The 20,754-nt window shown below is 43.5% G+C and overlaps 1 protein-coding gene across 3 annotated transcripts; it reads left to right on the plus strand.

Moving 5' to 3' along the window:
* Positions 1-70: 70 nt before the first annotated feature.
* C1QTNF3 (C1q and TNF related 3) lies at positions 71-19,758 on the plus strand. Of its 3 annotated transcripts, none has more exons than XM_021696076.1 (6): positions 71-478; positions 5,678-5,789; positions 8,236-8,390; positions 12,337-12,466; positions 15,691-15,790; positions 19,233-19,758. In XM_021696076.1, exons 1-6 carry the CDS (start codon positions 215-217, stop codon positions 19,390-19,392), a joined length of 921 nt encoding a protein of 306 aa, XP_021551751.1. In that variant the 5' UTR covers positions 71-214; the 3' UTR covers positions 19,393-19,758. The 3 variants fall into 3 exon arrangements, with proteins under 3 accessions (XP_021551751.1, XP_021551745.1, XP_021551759.1); XM_021696070.1 differs by having other exon boundaries at positions 215-517; XM_021696084.1 differs by having other exon boundaries at positions 215-298.
* The last annotated feature ends 996 nt before the right edge of the window (positions 19,759-20,754 follow it).

Here is a 20,754-nt window from a genome sequence, read left to right on the forward strand (position 1 = left end):
AACCCAGTTGCCTGGGTGGGAGGGGGGAGTGATGAATGGGGGCTGTCCTGCCTGGGGAGGAGGACTGCTTCCCTCTGGCATGCCTGCAGCCTTATTTATTACACACCAAAGTATAAAAGAGCCCAGCCGGCGGCAGCTCGCCTCTCCAGCCGTGGCATTTGCCTGAGAAGCCCCGCCGTGCTCTCCAGGAGGCTCTGGGGCTCTGTTGAGAATCATGCTTGGGAGGCAGCTCGTCTCTTGGCACCTGCTGGCTTTGCTTTTCCTCCCATTTTGCCTCTGTCAAGATGAATACATGGAGGTGAGCGGAAGAGCTAATAAAGTAGTGGCGAGAATAGTGCAAAGCCACCAGCAGACTGGCCGTAGCGGCTCCAGGAGGGAGAAAGTGAGAGAGCGGAGCCATCCTAAAACTGGGACTGTGGATAATAACCCTTCTACAGACCTAAAACCCCTGAGACCAGATGAGCTACCACACCCCGAGGTAGATGACCTAGCCCCGATCACCCCATTCTGGGGCCAGGTACTCGGAATTCTCTTCTAAGGATTACTGTGAAAGCTTAACGAGTTTTGTGGTTCTTTTTCAGCTGCGATTCTTAGGATCAATGCTTTCGAGAAGTTTGCTGTGCTGCTTGTGGGGGTCTTTCTGGGTTGCTCTGGGGTCCTGGCAGGGGACTACTGCCGATCTCTGTTAGGAAATCAGCAGAGGATGTGGGGGGACACGGTGTCCCCCGGGGTCAAGGAGAACAGAGCAGCCAGCTCCCTGCTGTGCTCTGACTTGATTTCTTTCTTGCTCTCTTGGTGTGAAAAGTGCTGAGCACGCAGATAAGACGGATCGGATCGCTGGAGACAATCATTTGCAGATCCTAAGAGAGTTGGATTTTCTTAATGCTTCCCAGCAGGGAGAAGTTGCCTTTTGAGTTTTTCACTTTGATGTGTTAGTTGACTGTGACATTTCATGCCAGGCTTGTTTATTTGATTTATAGTAGTCTAGGTTGCTAAGCCTCTATGTTCAGCCTGTGAACCATAGAGTTAGAACAAAAAAGACTGCATGTGTATTAAAAGCAAAACTTCATTGTGTGATTTAAAGCCTGATAATCACAGAGGACTTGATTTATTTCCCTGGGTGTGAACTCAGTGCCCAAGGAAACATCTTTTAACTCTTTTGGGGGATTTTTGGAGTGAGGTCAGGTTTCAATGTAGTGAATTGCAAATTGGTGAAATTCAATTTCATTTAAAACATTAAGAACAGACAAAACGGATATTGACTTACCTTCTCGGCATCTGGCATGCTGAAATCAGAGGAAGGGGGCAAGAAGAGTTACCTTGAATTACAAGAGCTTTGAACGAAGAGGTTTTAGAACAAGAATTCACTGTGTCTTTGCATTCAACAGGCCCTGGAAATGTTCATGCAGGTGAAATCCAAGCCTGGCCTCTCACAGACTGAAAAGTTTGGGTTGAGACTGGCGATATGATCAGACTGAAACCCCACACACGATCAGCTAGAGTTCTGGGGCTGAGCTGGGATTTCTAACTCAGCTGCACAGTGCAGTCGCCCAGACTGTTCTGTCAGACCGTGTCAAGAAAAAATTGTTTCTTGGGGCACCTGGGTGCCTCAGTGGGTTCAGCGTCTGCCTTGGGCTCAGGTCATGATCTCAGCGGGGAGCCTGCTTCTCCCTCTCCCTCTGCCCCTCCCCCTGCTTGTGCTCTCCCCCTCCCCCCCGTCAAATAAATCAATAAAATCTTTTTTTAAAAAATAAAAAATTGTTTCTTTAAGGAGCCACAAAAGAAATAATAACCTCCAAATACTTATTTTTCAAAGCCCACTTTTAGAGATTGTCCTTTCATCTGACAATCCTTTTATTTTTTTTTAAGATTTATTTATTTATTTTAGAAAGAGATAAAGAGAGTGCGCGGGGTGGGGGCAGGGGCAGAAGGAGAGGGAGTCTTAAGTAGACTCTGGGGCTAAGCGTGGAGTGGAACGTGGGGCTCAAACTCACAACCCCAAGATCAAGAGTCACACACTCTACTGACTGAGCCAGCCAGGCACCCCTCATCTGATAATCTTTTGGCTGGAGGGTGACTCATGGTCCTCTGTATTTCCTTGTGGTGAAGATATTTTCATTTTCATCCAGGCTTTGACCTGGACTTTCCATTTCAGTGGGTGGGATCTTTGCTGGGCCCTCCCTGGCCTTCACAGTATGTGCTCCCAGACGCAGCAGAAGGCAGATGTAGGCTGTTGTTTGTTGTTATTTCTTGGCAACCAACACCCAGCAGGTCACTGGAATCCAAATTACATTTCTACTTCGCCCTACCTTTGAGTAGGCAGCCAACATGCTGGAGTCAGATGAGAGGGGCAGGAAGTCACTTCCTGGCTTTCTTTTGTTGAAGTGGCAGTGGGGAGGGGGTGGGCTTTCAAACCCTCCTGGGCTCCTGAAGTATTTTCAGACAAACCCCCAACAGCAGATCCTGAGGAGATTTAGAATCATTGATATTCTGGCGATCCTCAATACGGCTCCTCTGCCAATGGGTATGGAGACTCACTGCATTTAGGATTTTCCTGTGTTTCCCTTCTTCCCTGCATTCCCCGCCTCTCTTGTTTTAATTCTTCTTTTTCCTCATTTGTTGTTTCACCTATGATTTCCTGTGCTTCTAGTATGTGCCAAGCTTTAGGATGGGGATAAATAAGCCCAAGCCTATCTCCGGACAGTTCTGAAGGGCTCTCGTGGGGACAAATGAACAGATCATTGAATACCGTGTGGTAAACAAAATCTCTGCACAAAAGGCAGTTGGGGAGAAAGTGCCAGAGTGGTGGTGGCCGCTGCAGTGGATCCCAAAAGTGAGGCAAAAAGGATCATTATCCACAAAAGACATAAAATCTAAAACTATGTGGGACGGCAAAGAGATGAGAGAGCCTGGGAGGGATGGGCGCAGCTGGAGCCCCTGAGCTGTTGAAGGAAGACACAGGATGATCTCAGTGCCAGCCTGGAAGATTCTGTTGGCTGGTTAAGGAGCTCAGACCTTAGTTTGCCTGCCAAAGTTGTGTTTGTTTGCTCACAACAGGGCAGTGAGGTGGTCTGGCATATGTTCTAGAAAGAGCACTCTGGCCATGGGCTTCGTGGTGGGTAGAGTGTGCAGAGAGACTGGGGGGAGAGCAGACTTGGGCTCTCTTTTCTAGGCAGTTTCTTCCTTTATCAATCTCCCCTCCTCCTCCTCCTCCTCCTGGACTCCCTCCTCCCCTTCTTCCCACTTCCCTTCTCCTTTCTCTTCTCTCTTTCTTCGGTTAAAGAAGGAGCTGTGGGCCCTCTTTCTGAGAAGTCACTCGCTAACAGCAGAGCCGAACCTGAGTAGCTGCCCCATGGCCTCCATCCACAAAAGGGCTGGGACTTGTCTTAGAGACCCCTCCCTCCTCCCGTGCTGCTCATTCTCCTTTAGCTTTCACATTTGACCTGATTATGAGAAAAGGGTTGATAAACTTAAGAGGGTATATGTAGTGACTCCCTAGCGTGTAATTGTCCCTTACCTAGGTGATAACTTCTGAATTAACACATCCTGTCTAACTTGTTCTAAGGGTCCCTCAAAAGGCTTGCAAGCATTATTCCATTTGACTGTATTGTGAAGGACCAGGCCAGAGGAACATGTGAATGTTGTAGGCGGGCTCTCAGGACATGACCAACTAGTAGGAATCAGAAGATTCTCCCTGCTGGGGTGGCAGCTCTCTGCTTTCGAAGTGTTCCCAAGTAGCTTGGGCACCACCCCCGAGCAGCCCGCTCTCCTGGAGCTAACTTCTCACACTCAGACACCAGACTTTTCTAAACCATTATTTGAGGGTTTAGAAAAGACCTTAGTATCTTTGCTTGCTCTTAGAGCTGGCAAGAAATTTCCTGGCCATTTTACCCAGTGCCCTAATTTAGTAGACAAGAAAAATGATGCGGGGGTGGGGCGGGGGAGTGACATCACTAAAGCCACACAGAACTGAGATAGGAGTTCTGATGCCAGGACAGACATGTTCCTAAAATTCTTAGCATCCCAGGAACTCAGTTCTATTTTCAAATGGCTCCCGCTTCAGAATTTTCCCTCCTTCTCCCTCAAAGCCCATTATTGGCAGAGCCTTGGATTTCTTGGAACTTAAAAAAAACTGTATTTCACATTAGCAAAATCATACCAGGAAATTATGAAATACTTACTTCTCAGATTGCGTCCTTGGATTAGAAGGTGGGGTGGTGCTGTGGTGTCTGACTTTCCAAGTGTCTGAAGTTCCTTGTCCCAGACCACTTGCTTTAGCTGATTTTCTTTTCCTCCACCAGTTTTACCAAAGGTTTTTGCAGACTCCCGTATCTGTCCAGTGTGGGGTCTGGTGGGCAGAAGACTAGACAAGAGTTAGCTCCACATTGTGGCCCCTGATCACTTGAGACTCCGGCTCTGAGGTGTTGCAAGAGAATGCTCAGACTACAGATAGCCTGCATTTTCCCTGATGAGCGTGGTGGAGGCCTTAAAGGAAAAGGAATGAGGGAGTGAGGAAAACGTCCAAGCCCATTTTTGATTAAACGACAACAAAAAATAGTGAAGTCTAAATGTGCAGCAATGGAAGACTTGACCCACTTTTCTGCTTGGATTTCTAGCAATAGAGAAAACCTGAATTTCAAATTCTTCCTTCCTTTCTCCCTCCGCTCTTATCCCTCCCTCTTTTGCTCCTTCCCTTTCTTTAGAATCTTTTAGAAATAATACGCTGTTTTCAACAGACCTTTGCATTATAACTATTAATTATAATTATAATTATGGAAAATTTCCATAAATATTTTATATTACATAATCAAAAAGCAAGTTACCAGTTTAGTATCACTCTAAATTTTATCAGTGAATCTAGCTCTTGTACTAGATCTGTAGCTCCTCAACAGTAAGCACACATTTTAGAAATTTTTCTTTAAATAAATAAGCAAGTCCCCTCAGTGTCACATTTGAGTACACTGAGTACCCATTAAGTACTCACTGAATATTGGTTCGAACGATGTGATAATCTTTTAGAATTTTGAAGTAAAATGTGAAACAGGACCTGAGGTTAAATACTGCTTAAGGGGGAGTTAAAGTTGTTTCAAGATGTAGATACTTAATAGTAATTTGCTGGGCTAAAGAATACTTTGTTTCCTCCACGTCCTAAGGCAGTTTAAGTGTGTTGTGACGGGATGAGTGGCATTTTGACTCAAAATTTCTAAGAATTCTTATCCCAATATCCTGAATATAGAAATTCTTAATAAGTATCTTGGAAGTTGATTGTTCTTACCATTTGAGGGTCACTTACTCAAAGGAGCGACAGGGGAGGCTCCTGGCAGCTGGGAATGAGAGGGCTGCCTCCAAGTCCACCTCTGAAGGGGTTTCCTCCTTGGCCGTCACCAGTAGCCTCAAGACAGTACTTCCCAGAAACACTGCCCCATCCCCTGCCAACACCACACTCCTTCCAAAGAGCATGCCCTTCTTTTGACCCTCTGGCTTCCTTGTCCTTTTGGTCATTGGCTCTCTTTAGCTAGCATGCCATTCAAGCCCCCACCCCACACCAGCTTTTCTGATGCTATCGTAGGTTGTTTGGAGTTAAACTTACCCAAAAGACGAGACCAAGGGAAATTCACAAGTCCTAATGACTCCCCAGTACCATTCTCTGAAGCTTCTCTCTCTATCTTTTTTAAAGTCTCCACAAACCGGAGGACTGCCCCCAGACTGCAGCAAGTGTTGCCATGGAGAATACAGCTTCAGAGGCTACCAAGGTCCCCCGGGGCCCCCTGGCCCCCCTGGCATTCCAGGTAAGGATGAGAGAAATGCTCTGTTTGTTGCCAGTCTAATTGTGCACTGTGCCAAAATCAGAGCCAGGGCGAATCGAAATAATTTGGGTTCACTGTGTGTGATCCAAAGGGTGTGCATGGAAAATCCAAGAGTTTTGGGCGAGAACTGGGTTTACAGAGCCAATTAGGTGGAACAATATACCATAAACTCTATAGTATTTATTATTTATCCAGCTTGCAGCATCCCACAGGTGTTCGTCATCTTGGGGCACCAGATTCACTGTTGGTGGCAGAGAGGGGGAGGGTCTTCACCAGCGTGGAGTACAGAATCATGGGATCTTATTGGACATACTCTTGTTTGGGCGTTTCTGCCACAACGCACTTCATGCAACACACTATCTAACTTTCAGGGAACTTAGGAAGTGAAGGTGGGGAGGAGAGGAGCGCCTACTGGGCTGGCTATAGCCGTCTCCACAGTGCCGTTCACTGAACTACGCAGCCTTACGTCTGATTCTGCGTCTAGCTAAGTTTTTCTTCCCTTAGTCTCAGGGTCTGTCCACGTTCAGCTATCTCTTGGTTGACTTTCATGCCTCTCTTGGGCTCATGGGAACATTTTTGGGCTCCAGCACCACATGGCGGCATGGGAAACGATGTCAGGCTCCATTCAGACACCCTACCCTACAGCGTGTGCCCCAGGCATGGGAGGTTCTGAAAACTGGCTAGTGTCTGGGGTCAGCCAAGGAAAGGGTAGCCCAGATCCTCTCTGTCTTAGGACTCCCAAATCCATCTGAGGGTTAATTGTTTTCCTCTTTACAGGTTAATTACTGGGGGTAGGACTTTTTCTCAGGATTTGACAGAAGTCCACTTGCTCTTCTCTCACTTACCCTCAGTGATGTTAACATTTATCAAATGAGTTTTAATTTTTTAAAAAATATTTTATTTATTTATTTGAGAGAGAGAGAGAGCTAGTAAGAGAGAGAGCGCGGGAGCAGGGGGGAGAGGGAGAAGCCGACTCCCCGCTGATCAGGAAGCCAGACGTGGGGCTTGATTCCAGGACCCCGAGATCATGACCCGAGCTGAAGGCAGACGCTTAACCGACTGAGCCACCCAGGTTCACCGAGTTTTGATTTTTTAATATACTTTTGAGTGGCTTCTCTTATGAAACCAAATTTAACGTGAGAAAACATTCTGTTAGACTTTACACCGTGATTACTGTCTTGGAGTCTATGTCATGGAATATTAAGGGTGGCTCCAGCAGGTGCAGTGATTGGGGGTAGAGAATATTCATCCTCTTAAAAGGTTCTGAAGTATAAACTCTTTTGAGGGTACAGAACAAGCTGGCCTTGACTAAATGTTTCCCAATCAAAATGGCTTTTTTTGGGCCCATTAACTTGCAAACACAGTCAAAGTTCAATTATCTGGAGAGTTTGCAAACCTGGTATAATACCTGACCAAAGGTAGCATGCAAAATAAACTGCGACAGGGTGTGAAATTCAACACATATAAAATAAAGGGAGAGTTGTAGAAATTGTCTCTTAGTGGCAAAGTGCTGAGTTGAAATCATTATCTAAATCTTGCTTTCAAAATTATTGTTACAATTTGTATCAGTGATTTTACATCTCCCTCGGTGATAAAAGTAGTGCACATCCTTTACAGAAAAATTCAAAGAGACGAAAAAGTACATAGCAGGACACAAAACCACTCATGTTTCATCCATTCAGAAAAAAAAAACAAAACCACTGGAAATATTTTTACATAATATATAAGTACTGTTTACACATAATATTGTACTGTCTCTACTGATTCATAACTTTTTTATCTGAAAGTATCGTGAACATTATTAAATGTTATTAAATATTTTCCTTTAGCATTCTTTTTTTGTGATGATGTAACATTATTTACTGGGATGTGCCATTTTTTTAATTGAGCTCTTCCAGTATTGTTTGTTTCTAATCTCTGCTATTATAATTGATACTGTGATCATCAGTCCTCAAAATTTTTCACCCAACTCTTGCTTTATAGGAAAAACAGGCTTTGGAGACTTGAGTAGCTAAGGCTGTCTTCAGTGTCCCATGTAAGAGAACCCATTTGATGATGCCTCCTTGGCTGTGTTTGGGACTGTTTCAAATGGTCTTCTTTTGCAATTGAGAGTGAACATTTTCGAAGAAAGGGTCTGGGGCACCTGGGTGGCTCAGATGATTAAGCGTCTGCCTTCGGCTCAGGTCATGATCCCAGGGTCCTGGGATCGAGCCCCGCATCGGGCTCCCTGCTCGGCGGGGGGCCTGCTTCTCCCCCTCCCTCTGCTTCTCCCCCTACTCATGTTCTCTCTCTCTCTCTGTATCTCTGTGTCTGGAATGAATAAATAAAAAAATCTTTAAAAAAAAAGGGTCTGCATTTGTATAACAATAGATGGTCAGTGTGAGTGATGGGGGCTTTCTCCAATGATGCCTTCTGCTTGTGATTTAAGGAAACCATGGGAACAATGGCAATAATGGAGCCACTGGCCATGAAGGGGCCAAAGGTGAGAAAGGAGACAAAGGTGACCTGGGGCCACGAGGCGAAAGAGGGCAGCATGGCCCCAAGGGAGAAAAGGGCTACCCGGGGATTCCGCCAGAACTGCAGGTAAGTCACCTTGGGCAGATCTCCATGGGACTTCTAAACTGCCCAGACCCTTGAAGTCCAGGAAGCAGAAGGCCCGAGCGCCTCTTCACATCCTCACTGATGGCTGCTGGCCCACATGCCCGCATGCCCGAGGCTGGCTTTGCTCAACCCCACTGCAGGGCATTGGCAGGCGGCCTGTACTCTTCAAAGAGCATTTTGAAATCATTCCCAAGAAGTTGAAATTCAGCTCCCTTCTTAGACTAAATACACAGAAGCCCTGAGTATCAGCTAATGTCCCATTTTCCAAATTGGAAGAGATGTTAAATAAAAAGGGTTTTGGTAACTCAAATATATAAATGGAATGTGTCTACCTCAAATATTTTATTTATTCACTTTGTTACATTTACCAATTTAAATCATATATATGGATATTAATATATAAGTATTATTCTCTATCAACTCAAGATCTTGTGGCACAGTTTTTATTTAAACTTTTCTCTTGGGGCGCCTGGGTGGCTCAGTCGGTTAAGTGGCTGCCTTCAGCTCAGGTCATGATCCCAGGGTCCTGGGATCCAGCCCGAGTTGGGCTCCCTGCTCACTGGGGAGCCTGCTTCTCCCTCTCCCTCTGCCTGCCTCTCTGCCTACTTGTGCTCTCTCTCTCTCTCTGTCAAAAATAAATAAATAAAATCTTTAAAAGATTTTATTTATTTGAGAGAGAGAGAGAGAGCACATGAGAGGGGAGAGAGTCAGAGGGAGAAGCAGACTTCCTGCTGAGCAGGGAGCCTGATGCGGAGCTCGATCCCGGGACTCCAGGATCATGACCTGAGCCAAAGGCAGCTGCTTAACCGACTGAGCCACCCAGGTGCCCCCCCCCCCCAAAAAAAAACTTTAAAAAAAGAAATAAACTTTTCTCATCAGCATCTTCTTTATCGCTAAAGACATTTTATTTTTGAGTCATCCATCCTAGTTTAGACTAAATTATATTTATTTCAGCTTAACATGTTTTGAATCTATTTATGAGGCTATAATTGAATATTTTATCCTAAGCTTATGTGTTCATTTGTCTATTGTTTATTTCCCTTTTAAGTGATGTTCAAAATTCTTGTCGCCAATAACATCTAAAACTTGCAAATGCAAGGTTAGGTCACCAAGAAAATTACTAAGTCTTGGTTATTTCTTTATTTCCTGGCTGATGTTTTTAAAATTGATTTTTCCAAGGGATTTCTATTGACATTGAAAGCTAGTGTTTATTATTAATTATAATGGTTGTTAAGTGTATCATTAGTTGCTGACGCTCTCAACGGTGTGGCTGACTGGGGGCTGTGGCCCGCTGCCCCTGCCCAGCATCACAAGAAAGGGTCTATTGCCTATTGATAGCCCCGGAAAAGATCCAAATTCAAAATCTGAAGTATGGTTTCTACTGAAAGCAGATTGCTACGGCAGCATCTAAAGTTGAAATATTATTTCACACAGCTGGGGGCTGTGTGTAATTGAGAGAATATACCATAGCCTGAGAGACTTTTAAAGAATCAGAATACAGAGACTCTTTCTCAAAGATCAATTGGGGGAAAACTTTGCCTTTTATTTGGGCTTATCTGATGGTTGTTTGACCTCGGATACATTCCATCATTTTTCTGGGCCTCGAGTTTTCTAAGTTATAACCTGAGAGGTCTTTTGTGTTTCTCAAACTGTTTTTGAGGTTTTGTCACTTGTAAAGGAATGCTGTTTAATAATCTTAGCAACCTGGGATTAATGGGCCGGCAAAAATTTACAAAGAAAAGAAGACAGATGCCGCTTGGCCAGGTTAAAGGTGTCTAATGAGAGGGATGATTAACATCCCCAAATCTAGAAACTTTAACTCTAAACCTGTGATGGTTATACAAGGGCCAGGGGGCCCTGGAGTAGCCAGTCTGATGGAGCACACCCTGGGCAATTATTAAAATGCTCCATCAATTATTTTACCCTAAAACCACAATGTAATAATTTGGGAGAACTACACTCACACATTTTATTTTATTTATTTTTAAGATTTTATTTATTTGAGAGATAGAGAGAGAGAGCATGAGCTGAGAGAGGGAGAAGCAGACTGCCCACTGAGGAGAGAGGGAGAAGCAGACTCCCCTCTGAACAGGGAGCCCGATGCAGGGCTCCATCCCAGGACCCTGGGATCATGACCTGAGCTGAAGGCAGATGCTTCACCGACTGAGCCACCCAGGCACCCCCTACATTCACCTGTTTTAAAGGAGGCATTACAGAGGAGGAATGATTGGTTTCAGGCAGCCTATAAAGAAGGGTGACTTCCAGGCCCCTTCATTCCCATTTCTGAAATCCCTCCTCCGGGGTCATCCCTCTCCTTCCCCTTCCTTCCGAGTCCACAGCCCTCATGCTGTCTTTCTGACTGTCCAAATCCTTTCCGTGTTGATTCTCCTAAGCCTGCTTTCCCCTGGGTCTTCCAAACTTCAAATTATTCCCTCTCTCCTCTCTCAGCCCCTCCCTTAAAATTCCCATTCATTGAAGACTGGTAATCCCAAGAAGCTAAAGAATTTTTTTTTAAAGATTTTATTTATTTATTTGAGAGAGAGAATGAGAGAGAGAGAGAGAGCATGGGGGGGGGGTCAGAGGAAGAAGCAGACTCCCTGCTGAACAGGGAGCCCGATGTGGGACTCCATCCCGGGACTCCAGGATCATGACCTGAGCCGAAGGCAGTCGCTTAACCAACTGAGCCACCCAGGTGCCCCAAGAATTTATTGATCTAACTCACACTCAGTTACAATGACTCATGTGGACGGGGGATTGACATTGATTTTCAAATGTGACTGTCTAATAGCGGTACAATTCCAGTGTGGGGGTTTTCCCACACCCCCAAGCTAGGTGTCCTTACAATTCAACTCAATTCTGACACTACTTACCTGGAGAATGCATCAGATTCCAAGCTTAAAAGCTCAGCCCTACAAGACTGCCACCCCCAACTTCAGACTCTACTCTAAGTCTGGATTGTCATCTGTGCTTCTGACATTCCGGTTATGAAGGGGAGGCTATGAACCCTCCTGGGGTTCAAGTAATTGCCAGCATGAACTCAGAGAAACATGTTGCTTACTCAATCACTGGTTTCTTGTAAAAGGGTATAATTCAGGAACAGCCAGATGGAAGAGATGCATAGGGCAAGGTTTAGGGAAAGGGGTGCGGAGCTTCCCTGCCCTCTCAAAGACTGAGTACCACTCTCCTGCACTTCCCATGTTCACCAACCTAGAAGCTCTCTGAACCCCTTCCTTTTAAGTTTTTATGGAAGCTTCATTGTACAGGCATGATTGATTAAGTCACAGGCCATTGGTGATTGAATTCAACCGCCCACCCCTCCGCCCTTCCTGATGTTGGGTGGGACTGAAAGTTTCAACCCTCTAATCCCAGCGTTGGCTCCAATGGCAATGAGCCCCTATCTTTAGGTTACCTAGGGGCTTTCCAAAAGTCACCTCCTTAACATAACAAAAGACCCTTTGCTCTCCCTAAACAAGATATTCCAATGGTTTGGGGAACTCTGTGCCAAAAACTGGGACAAAGACTAAATGTATATTTATTACAAATCATAATATCACAGTTCTTTTGGAGAAAAAAATAACACAGAGTGAACAAAATTAAAAGGTTATTTGGCTACAGGCCTACTCAGATCCTTTAATATGCTAATGTGCATTTAATAGCATTTAACAGCTATAAGTAGATTTCATCCAAATTTTCCCAGTAATAGAATTTTAATATTTCAAAAAACATTTTGAAACACAAGGTGAGAACTGCTGATATATACTATCATTTTAATGGCTTCATAGCATAAAATGTTAGAAATTACCATGATTTATTTAATTTTTTTCTGTTTATTTCTGATCTAGTTGTTACAAATAATATTGAACTAAACTTACTTTTATAAAAACCCCATTTCTTTAAGGTAAATTTCCTATTAACTAACTTTCCTTAGATTGCATTCATGGCTTCTCTGGCAACCCACTTCAGCAATCAGAACAGCGGGATTATCTTCAGCAGCGTGGAGACGAACATTGGAAACTTCTTTGATGTTATGACTGGTAGATTCGGGGCCCCAGTATCAGGTGAGATGTAAAAATAAATGAATGACTGAATTATTCAACTAGCAATCTAGAAGGAAGGACAGAAAGAAGGTAGGAAAGAGGTGAGGGAATGGGGGAGGAAGGAAAATGAAGGAAGAGGAAACAAAGAAAGGAAGACACTAAGAGAGTTGAGAATTCTTTCTGATTCCGGTTTTAACCGGATTTCTGTTGGATTTCAAAGTAAATTAATTGGAATTCAAAAAGACGCATACACTTTTTTTTTTTTAAGATCTTATTTTGTTATTTGTGAGAGAGAGCACGAGCCCGGAGGAGAGGAAGAAGCAGACTCCCTGCTGAGCCAGGACCCCCCCCCCCCCCCCCGGGATCATAACCTGAGCAGAAGGCAGACACTTAACTGACTGAGCCACCCAGCCGTCCCAGATGAATACACTTCTATGATTACTAAGATTTTTGACTCTGATTCGAACTGAAGCAAATAATCCCTCAGAGGACATAGTTACCTCTGACTTTAAAACTCTTTAGATCATAATTCTCACAGTTTAAATGTGTCATAACGGTGCCCTCCTCTCACCACCACCCCAAGGAGGACCTGATCCTTTGAATAGTTTTTTTATTTGAATTTTAAAAATTTCTCGAGCACTTCTGTATTCATTTCCTATTGCTGCTCTAATAAATTCCCACAAACTAAGGGGCTTAAAATGACACACAATTATTCTCTTGTAATTCTGGAGGTCAGAAGTCCAAAATCAGTGTGACTGGGCTGAAGTCAAGGTATAGACAATGCTGGTTCCTCTGGAAGCTTGAGGGCCTCGCCTCCTGCAACTTTGAGAAGCTGTCGACATTCCCTCTCTGTCAGCCACATCATGTCAGTCTCTACTTCAATGGTCACGTCACCTCCTGGCAGATTCTGACCTCCTTGGCTCTCAAGGGCAGCGTGATCACCTTGGGCCCCCCTGGGTAATCTGGGATAATCTCCCCATCTAAAGATCCTAAATTTAATCAGACCTGCAAAGTCCCTTTTGCCATATAAGGTACCATTTGCAGCTCCTGGAGATTTTAGGAATTGGGCCGATTTGGGGGTCATCATTCAGCCCCTACAACTTCCTTACTTTCAGCCACCACAAGCTGATCATTCTGGGTAGACTTTTCCCGCTGTCCTTTGAATATGTGGATGTAAGCCTTCTTTTTGCCCTGAAAAGTTTCTTTGAATTATATTTTTAAATATAAATTTAAACACTGTTTTTCCTTCTCATTGCTGTACTAAGGTGGGGTGGCATTGGGAACAGTCTGACTTGTGTTAGGCAATCAGGCAATAAGTGGGCACACTGTCTATGGGATTTTTTTTTTTTAAGATTTTATTTATTTATTTGACAGAGAGAGAGAGACAGTGTGAGAGGGAACACAAGCAGGGGGAGTGGGAGAGGGAGAAGCAGGTTTCCTGCGGAGCAGGGAGCCCGACGCGGGGCTCGATCCCAGGACCCTGGGATCATGGCCTGAGCTGAAGGCAGTCGCTTAACGACTGAGCCACCCAGGTGCCCCTTAGTCTGCTCTTTCTAACATGCTTCTGCAATCTATTTTGTATAGCAGCCATCATTGTTTCAGGAGAACCAATACTTTTTCCTGCCTTTTTGATTCCAGCTTCATCTTCTTGAGGCATTAAAAATTGTCACATGCGTGTATCATGTGTGTATGTGTGTGTGTCTAATACGTTTTGTAAAATATAAAAACCTAAACACCATAAACTACTTTCTTCAAGTCCTTTAATTTTAATCTGCCTTTACTTTTCATCTGTGAACCAATCTCTAGGCATATGAATGGATATGACTGATTTTTATACCAGTTCTTTCATTCCCAGTGTATTGAATATGCAAGCCTGGCACTAAGTGAAGCATAATCACACTTCTTCACTTGGTTCAACTTGACTCAGAAGCAGGTGGTCAACATGGTACCCTTACAGCTTCTATCTTACTTGATTGCACATTTGAAAAAAAGCATAGGACTGTGCCATGCTTTTTTTTTTTTTAAAGACGTTTCTGGCTTTTTCTCTTACAAGGCCTGCTGCTATGGTCTGAATGTGTCCCTCCAAAATTCATACATTGAAAACCTAAGGCCCAAGTTAATGGTATTAGGAGGTAGGGCCCAAAGGCCTATCATGATTACCTCATGATGGCAGAATTCTCGTGAATGGGATTGGTGCCCTCATGAAAGAGGCCCCACAGAGTCCCGTAACCCCTTCTGCCATGTGAGGATACAATCAGAAGTCTGTGACCTGCAGGAAGACTCTCCCCTGACCGTGCTGGCACCCTGGTCTCAGACTTCCAGCCTCTAGAACTGCGAGAAATAAATTACTGTTGTTTCTAAGCTGCTCATTCGGTGGCGTTTTGTTATAGCAGCTCAAATGGACTAAGACAAGGTCACTAGTTTAAAAATGTAGCATGGAAATCCATAAAAGCTTGATGATGTATATTCATTCATCTTTCCAAAATGCACTCTCAAATCCCACATCATTTGGAGTTGGGAAGATTTTCCTTTTTGCTCATCTCTCTGCTTTTTGATTCGTTTTAATCTTTTAGACTGTATCGGGTCATATTAAGTTCCTTTCTGTTAGGTGGCCTAGAGACTTATAAGAAAACTCACATCTTTTAAAATACATTGATCCTTTACAAATGAGAAGGATCCCTATTTTTAGTAGCAAGGTCATGCTGCTGAGTCATAGTTGAGTCTCTCTTTATTGTACATAAGTTCATCTACTTACAATGAATAACACGATAAATTACTAAAACTATTTCTTCAGAACTGATAAACACTTATCTGCTAAAATACTTCTTATCTCTGGGTAACATCTCTGTGCTGAGGGTACTCATCCATTGTAATGCTACACATGGTTCATTCTGTTAGGCCGCGGAGGCTGTGTGTTCATCCACGCAGGGCTCTGTACCTTGTCTAATAAGAGTCCTGTGGTAGGGGCTAATCTAATGACAGTTAATTGATACCTAGGAATAGCATGTACCTCACCGTAAGCACTTATCGGGGATACAGAGTACCCACAGTGAGAAAGTCTCAAAAAACTTTAAAGTAGTTTGAAGGTGAGAGCAGATAAAGGAACACTCATACAAATAAAGGCGAAGAAGAGCCTACATACCAAATAGAATAGAAACAAAAAAAGGGAAGTCATACGGTATATCTCCCGGGCCTCGATGTACAATATATTAATACAAATGTGGATATATACCTGCCTTTTTCAGGTGTGTATTTCTTCACCTTCAGCATGATGAAGCATGAGGATGTTGAAGAAGTGTATGTGTACCTCATGCACAATGGCAATACAGTGTTCAGCATGTACAGGTGGGTGGTCTTCTCTATCACAGGGATCAACCGTGCCACCATGGCTTGCTCAAAGGATGGCAAATGCCAGGGAGCGTGTAAGAATCAATAGCACCTGACTTGTCATCACTGAGAGCTCCCATATACCAATATATGGCCAGATTATAATTACTATTTGGGAGGAAATAAATCTGATGAATTTGAGAATAAGCAGGTTGATAAAAGGCCTTGAGCTAATCACTAGCAACACTCCCCATAACTAATCATTTGTATCTTTTTTTTTAATGATTTTATTTATTTATTTGAGAGAGGGAGAACACACATGTGCTTGTGAGAGCAGGGCGGGGGGAGAGGGAGAGGGAGAGAGAGTCTTTTTTTTTTTTTAAGATTTTATTTATTTATTTGACAGAGAGAGAGAACAAGAAGGGGGAGCAGCAGGCAGAGGGAGAGGGAGAAGCAGGCTCCCCGCTGAGCAGGGAACCCAACGCGGGGCTCCATCCCAGGACTCTGGGGTCATGACCTGAGCAGAAGGCAGACGCTTAACTGACTGAACCAGGCGCCCCCATTTGTATTCTTTTCTTAACTCATAACTTCTTTCCTTCTTTCTCAGCCTTTTCTTCTATTTTCTTACTCTGGCCAGAGTTCACCCCTATTGATGGTCTTCTCTACTATCTTCCTCAGCTGACAGGTAGAGAGTTGGGAGTAGACCTGGGTCTTTAGGCTATGCCTGGCCCTAGAGCTTCTTGTAAAAAAATTGTTTTAGGGCGCCTGAGTGGCTCAGTCAGTTGAGTAGCCAATTCTTAGTTTTAGCTCAGGTCATGATCTCATGGGTGATGAGATCAAGCCCTGCATGGGGCTCCCTGCTCTTGGGGAGTCTGTTGGGAAGATTCTCTCCCTCAGCCCCTCCCCCCACTCACTCTAATGTGCACACAGGCTTGTGCCCCCCCCCCGATAAATAAATAAATAAATCTTTAAAAAATTATCTTAAAAAGAAATATTACAACTTGTTCTGATATAAGCTTAGGATGTGGGAAAGAAGCAGAGAGCCAACATCTTTCCCATAACTAAATGGGTGGTTGAGTTATTTATGAAAAACTCTAGTTGCTATCTTATCCCTGTCATTTTTGATGACTTGGGAGGATTGCCATTTCTTCTGGTACCTGGCCTCCAGTGGGGAAGATGTGTTTGAAAAACCAAAAGAGAAAAAGAGAAGTAGGTGAAATTGCTGCAAAAAAGAGACTCAAGGGGCACCTGGGTGGCTCCGTCAGTTAAGCGGCTGCCTTTGTTACAGACCATGATCCCAGGGTCCTGGGATGGAGCCCTGCGTCCAGCTCCCTACTTGGTGGGGAGTCCATTTCTCCCTCTCCCTCTGCCTCTCCCCACTGCTTGTGCTCTCTCATAAACAAATAAATAAATAAATTCTTAAAAAGAGAGAGAGACTCAATATGGCAGCTCAAACACTGCAGAACTCGATGTTGCTTGACCAGCTCCAGGATGGGGAAGGGCGAGGCAGAGAGGGTGGAGGAGGGTTTGGGTGGAGGCAGGTTGGAAGGGAGGTGCTCTATCTGGGTTCTGAGAGATGCAGACTGGTGAAAGCAGTTCTGTCACCTGTAAAACGGACTTGCAAATTCTCCCTGGTCATTGTCATTGCCATAGTCAGAAGGAGAAAAGAGCAACAGGCTTGTGAAGATATTTATGCATCACACATTCTATTCAGAGAATACAGTTACATTGTTCCCCAGCCCTAACTCCCCTCAACCAAGGCAAGGGCAGCAAGGAAAGGTAGAGCTGCTCCTCTGGAAGCAGGGAGATGGAGTCTGGTGAAAAGCTAGGCTTCTCTGCTCCTCTGGCTACCAAGTAGCTGTTGAATTCTTTTACATTTAGAATGTATGTCTCCCCATCTCCACCCCCACGGAAGACATCCTAAACTGCAGTTCATGCATCCAGCTCAAAGCTTAGGAATGAGCAATCCTTTTTATCAAGTCAGCCTCTCAGCTGTTTTTCTCTTTAGCCCCTAATTCTGTCCTCTGGGAGGACCTTCCTTGTTTATTTGTCTCCATCTAAAAAGTGAGTAGGCTTTCCCTGGGGTCTTTCACAGCCCACTTCCTGCTCATGCAAATTTGAGGTCTAAGAGTATTTAGTATTTAGTCAAACATCCCAAGTCCTTTGTGAGCCAGGTTTGGGTTTCTGGGTAATACCATTTCCTCAGAAACTTAGCAGGCTTTTGTTCCATTTGCTACCAGTCAGTTATATGTGTTAGCAAACCACACCCAACATTCTTTTCTTGACAGTTTTTCAGCCTGTTCTTTCCTTGATTCCTTGTTTTCAGGCCCTTCTGTCTTGACTACCTAAACAATAGATTTAGGTAGAAAGGCAATATTTTTAATCCATCAAGTTATGTCACAGGCTGTGTCTATTAGATTGAATGAGAAGTCTTAATAGGACAACATCGACTATCTCTGCTATCTCTGGTATAAAAGCACTTGGCTTTTCCAACCCTGTTAGACCTCAACTTTCTAGACTCTCCCTTTCTGCTTCCTGTGCTTCAGACATCTCAGGTTTTGTCTGAACTAGTCTTTTGCAGAAACATCTTACTAAAAGCAGTATTTTGGCTTTTCCAGTCACTTTTTTTTTTTAAGATTTTATTTATTTATTTGACAGAGACACAGCAAGAGAGGGAACACAAGCAGGGGGAGTGGGAGAGGGAGAAGCAGGCCTCCCGCTGAGCAGGAACCCCAATGCAGGGCTTGGTCCCAGGACCCTGAGATCATGACCTGAGCCGAAGGCAGATGCTTAACAGCTGAGCCACCCAGGCACCCCAGTCACTTCCTTTCTTAGGGTATAGGCTTGGTAGACATAAGGTCTGCTTTCCACATTATCCGATGTTTTCCTAAATGTTTTGCCCCATCACGACATAGGTCTCCAGCTTTCAAGCCCACAATATTTGTCTCCTCCGTGCTCTCTGCCTGATCCTGAGCCAATGCAACATATTTTAGTTTGGGTTATAGCAAAACTATCCTTCAGTACCAAATTTTAAATAAGTTAGGGTAGACTAAATTGCTATAACATTAACCCAATGGCTTAAACATAATAGAAATCACTTTTCTTCTCATGGAACAGTCCAGAGTGGTTGTTCCAGGTTGGGGCAAGTGAGAGAGAGCTTCTGGCAACATAGTCTTCAAGAACTCAGGCTACAACACTTGGCTTCCAAGGTCATTCTGGTCATTGTCATTACCAATCCACATGGTCATAATGAGAAAGAAGCAAGGAGAGGTGTTTGGGAGAGTTGTGTTATCCAATCCTGTAAGTGGTACATGTCATTTTTGTTCCATGCTATTTAGAGAACTTAATCATAGGAGTCTAAGTTCATGAGAGTCTGGAGGAGAAGGGGAGGACATACTTTGGTAAAGAGGTGACTGTCCACTGCAAAGAATAAGTAGTTGGTACCTTTTTTTCTTTACAGCTATGAAACAAAGGGGAAGTCAGATACGTCCAGCAACCATGCAGTACTGAAGCTGGCTAAAGGGGATGAGGTTTGGCTGAGAATGGGCAATGGTGCTCTTCATGGGGACCACCAGCGCTTCTCTACCTTTGCAGGCTTCCTGCTCTTTGAAACCAAGTAAATATATGGATAGACCAGCTCCACTTTTGGGAAGATTTATGGCTGCACTGGTATTGTTATGATCTGAGGGACACTAGAGTTGAGGGTTCTACTCAGGAGCTCAGAAGAAGAATCCACAAAACAGTTCTCCTCAAGTGACCTTGACTAATATACTTGGCATGTTTACTCTTCCCCAGGCACCTAAAAAAGAATTCCCTTCTTGATACAGGTTGGAAATAATTGTTTCCATCAAAGAAGTCATTTGCAAAGAATTTGGCTGCTCTGTTTTTAATTTAATAGCAACTTTCAGGAATTCCTGAGGTTTGTGGTTCATCATTCTTTAAAACATTTCAGAGACCAGGGTGCAGTGATTATGATGGGGCCCAGGAGGAACAAGGGCACTTGCCAGGACCAAGTTACCAGAAACATTTGTAAAACCTAGACTGGGAAGTAACACTTTGATCCAGTGGGTCAATATTTATGAATAAATATAGATATTTTTAGTAGTTTCAGATAGCTTTTAGATAAGAAAAGTATTCACAATGCCCATAAATAATGGACTCCTCCTTTTTTTTTTTTTTTATAAGAATACTGCTGTAATTAAATCTTGACTTGTAATGGCTTATATTTTTGGATATAGAATTTTCTCATGATCCAAAATTGGGTTTATCAGATCTGACTTATTATATTGAATTTTTCCCATTGTGTTTCTCGGATTATAATCGATCTTTGTTGACCCTGGCCAGCTTAAGTGAGGTTACATCCATATATACAGATACAGTGACCTTATTCTCTCTCAATTTAGAAATTACCCCAATAAACTTTACACATACTGATATTCGAAGGAGCTGTAAACTCAGTTACATACAAACTAATGGATACAAAATATAAGGGCATTCCATTTAGAAGACATAAAATAAAATCTCTTAACCTTTTTAAAAATAAAAAATGATATGACTTTTTTGATTACCATATTTAAGCAATACTTACAATGAAGCTGTGCTTCTTTACTTTTGCCTGTCCCTCCCCAAAAAGGGACAAGTACAGAAGATAGTACACAGATTTTGTTTATTTTAAGCAAAGGAAGCATCATTGGCATATGTGTTTACCTTGATGTCAAATTATATTTAAAATGCACTAGAGAGATACCTGTCTAGCACATGTCATTTAATGAATCCCTTAGAAGCAATTAGCCCTTAATTTATTTTCTGTTACAATTTGAATTTCCACAAAAGCTTTTAAACTATGGGTTTAATTGTATTGATTACCCCCTCTAGCTAGAAGCAGAAAGAATTAATTAGGGCTGCCCTATCAGCTAACTTGGTGTGCTCCATGCTCAGTTCTGTCTTTGACCCTTTCTTTTGATCTATAAATATTTTTAAAT

The sequence above is a fragment of the Neomonachus schauinslandi genome, chromosome 7 (genome assembly GCF_002201575.2).
Source record: "Neomonachus schauinslandi chromosome 7, ASM220157v2, whole genome shotgun sequence".
NCBI lineage: Eukaryota > Metazoa > Chordata > Mammalia > Carnivora > Phocidae > Neomonachus > Neomonachus schauinslandi.

Coding starts and splice junctions, on each gene's coding strand:
- C1QTNF3 (XM_021696070.1), top strand. CDS start 215: ATGCTTGGGAGGCAGCTCGTCTCTTGGCACCTGCTGGCTTTGCTTTTC. Junction 518..5,677: donor TCACCCCATTCTGGGGCCAG/GTACTCGGAATT, acceptor TCTTTTTTAAAG/TCTCCACAAACCGGAGGACT. Junction 8,391..12,336: donor GGATTCCGCCAGAACTGCAG/GTAAGTCACCTT, acceptor AACTTTCCTTAG/ATTGCATTCATGGCTTCTCT.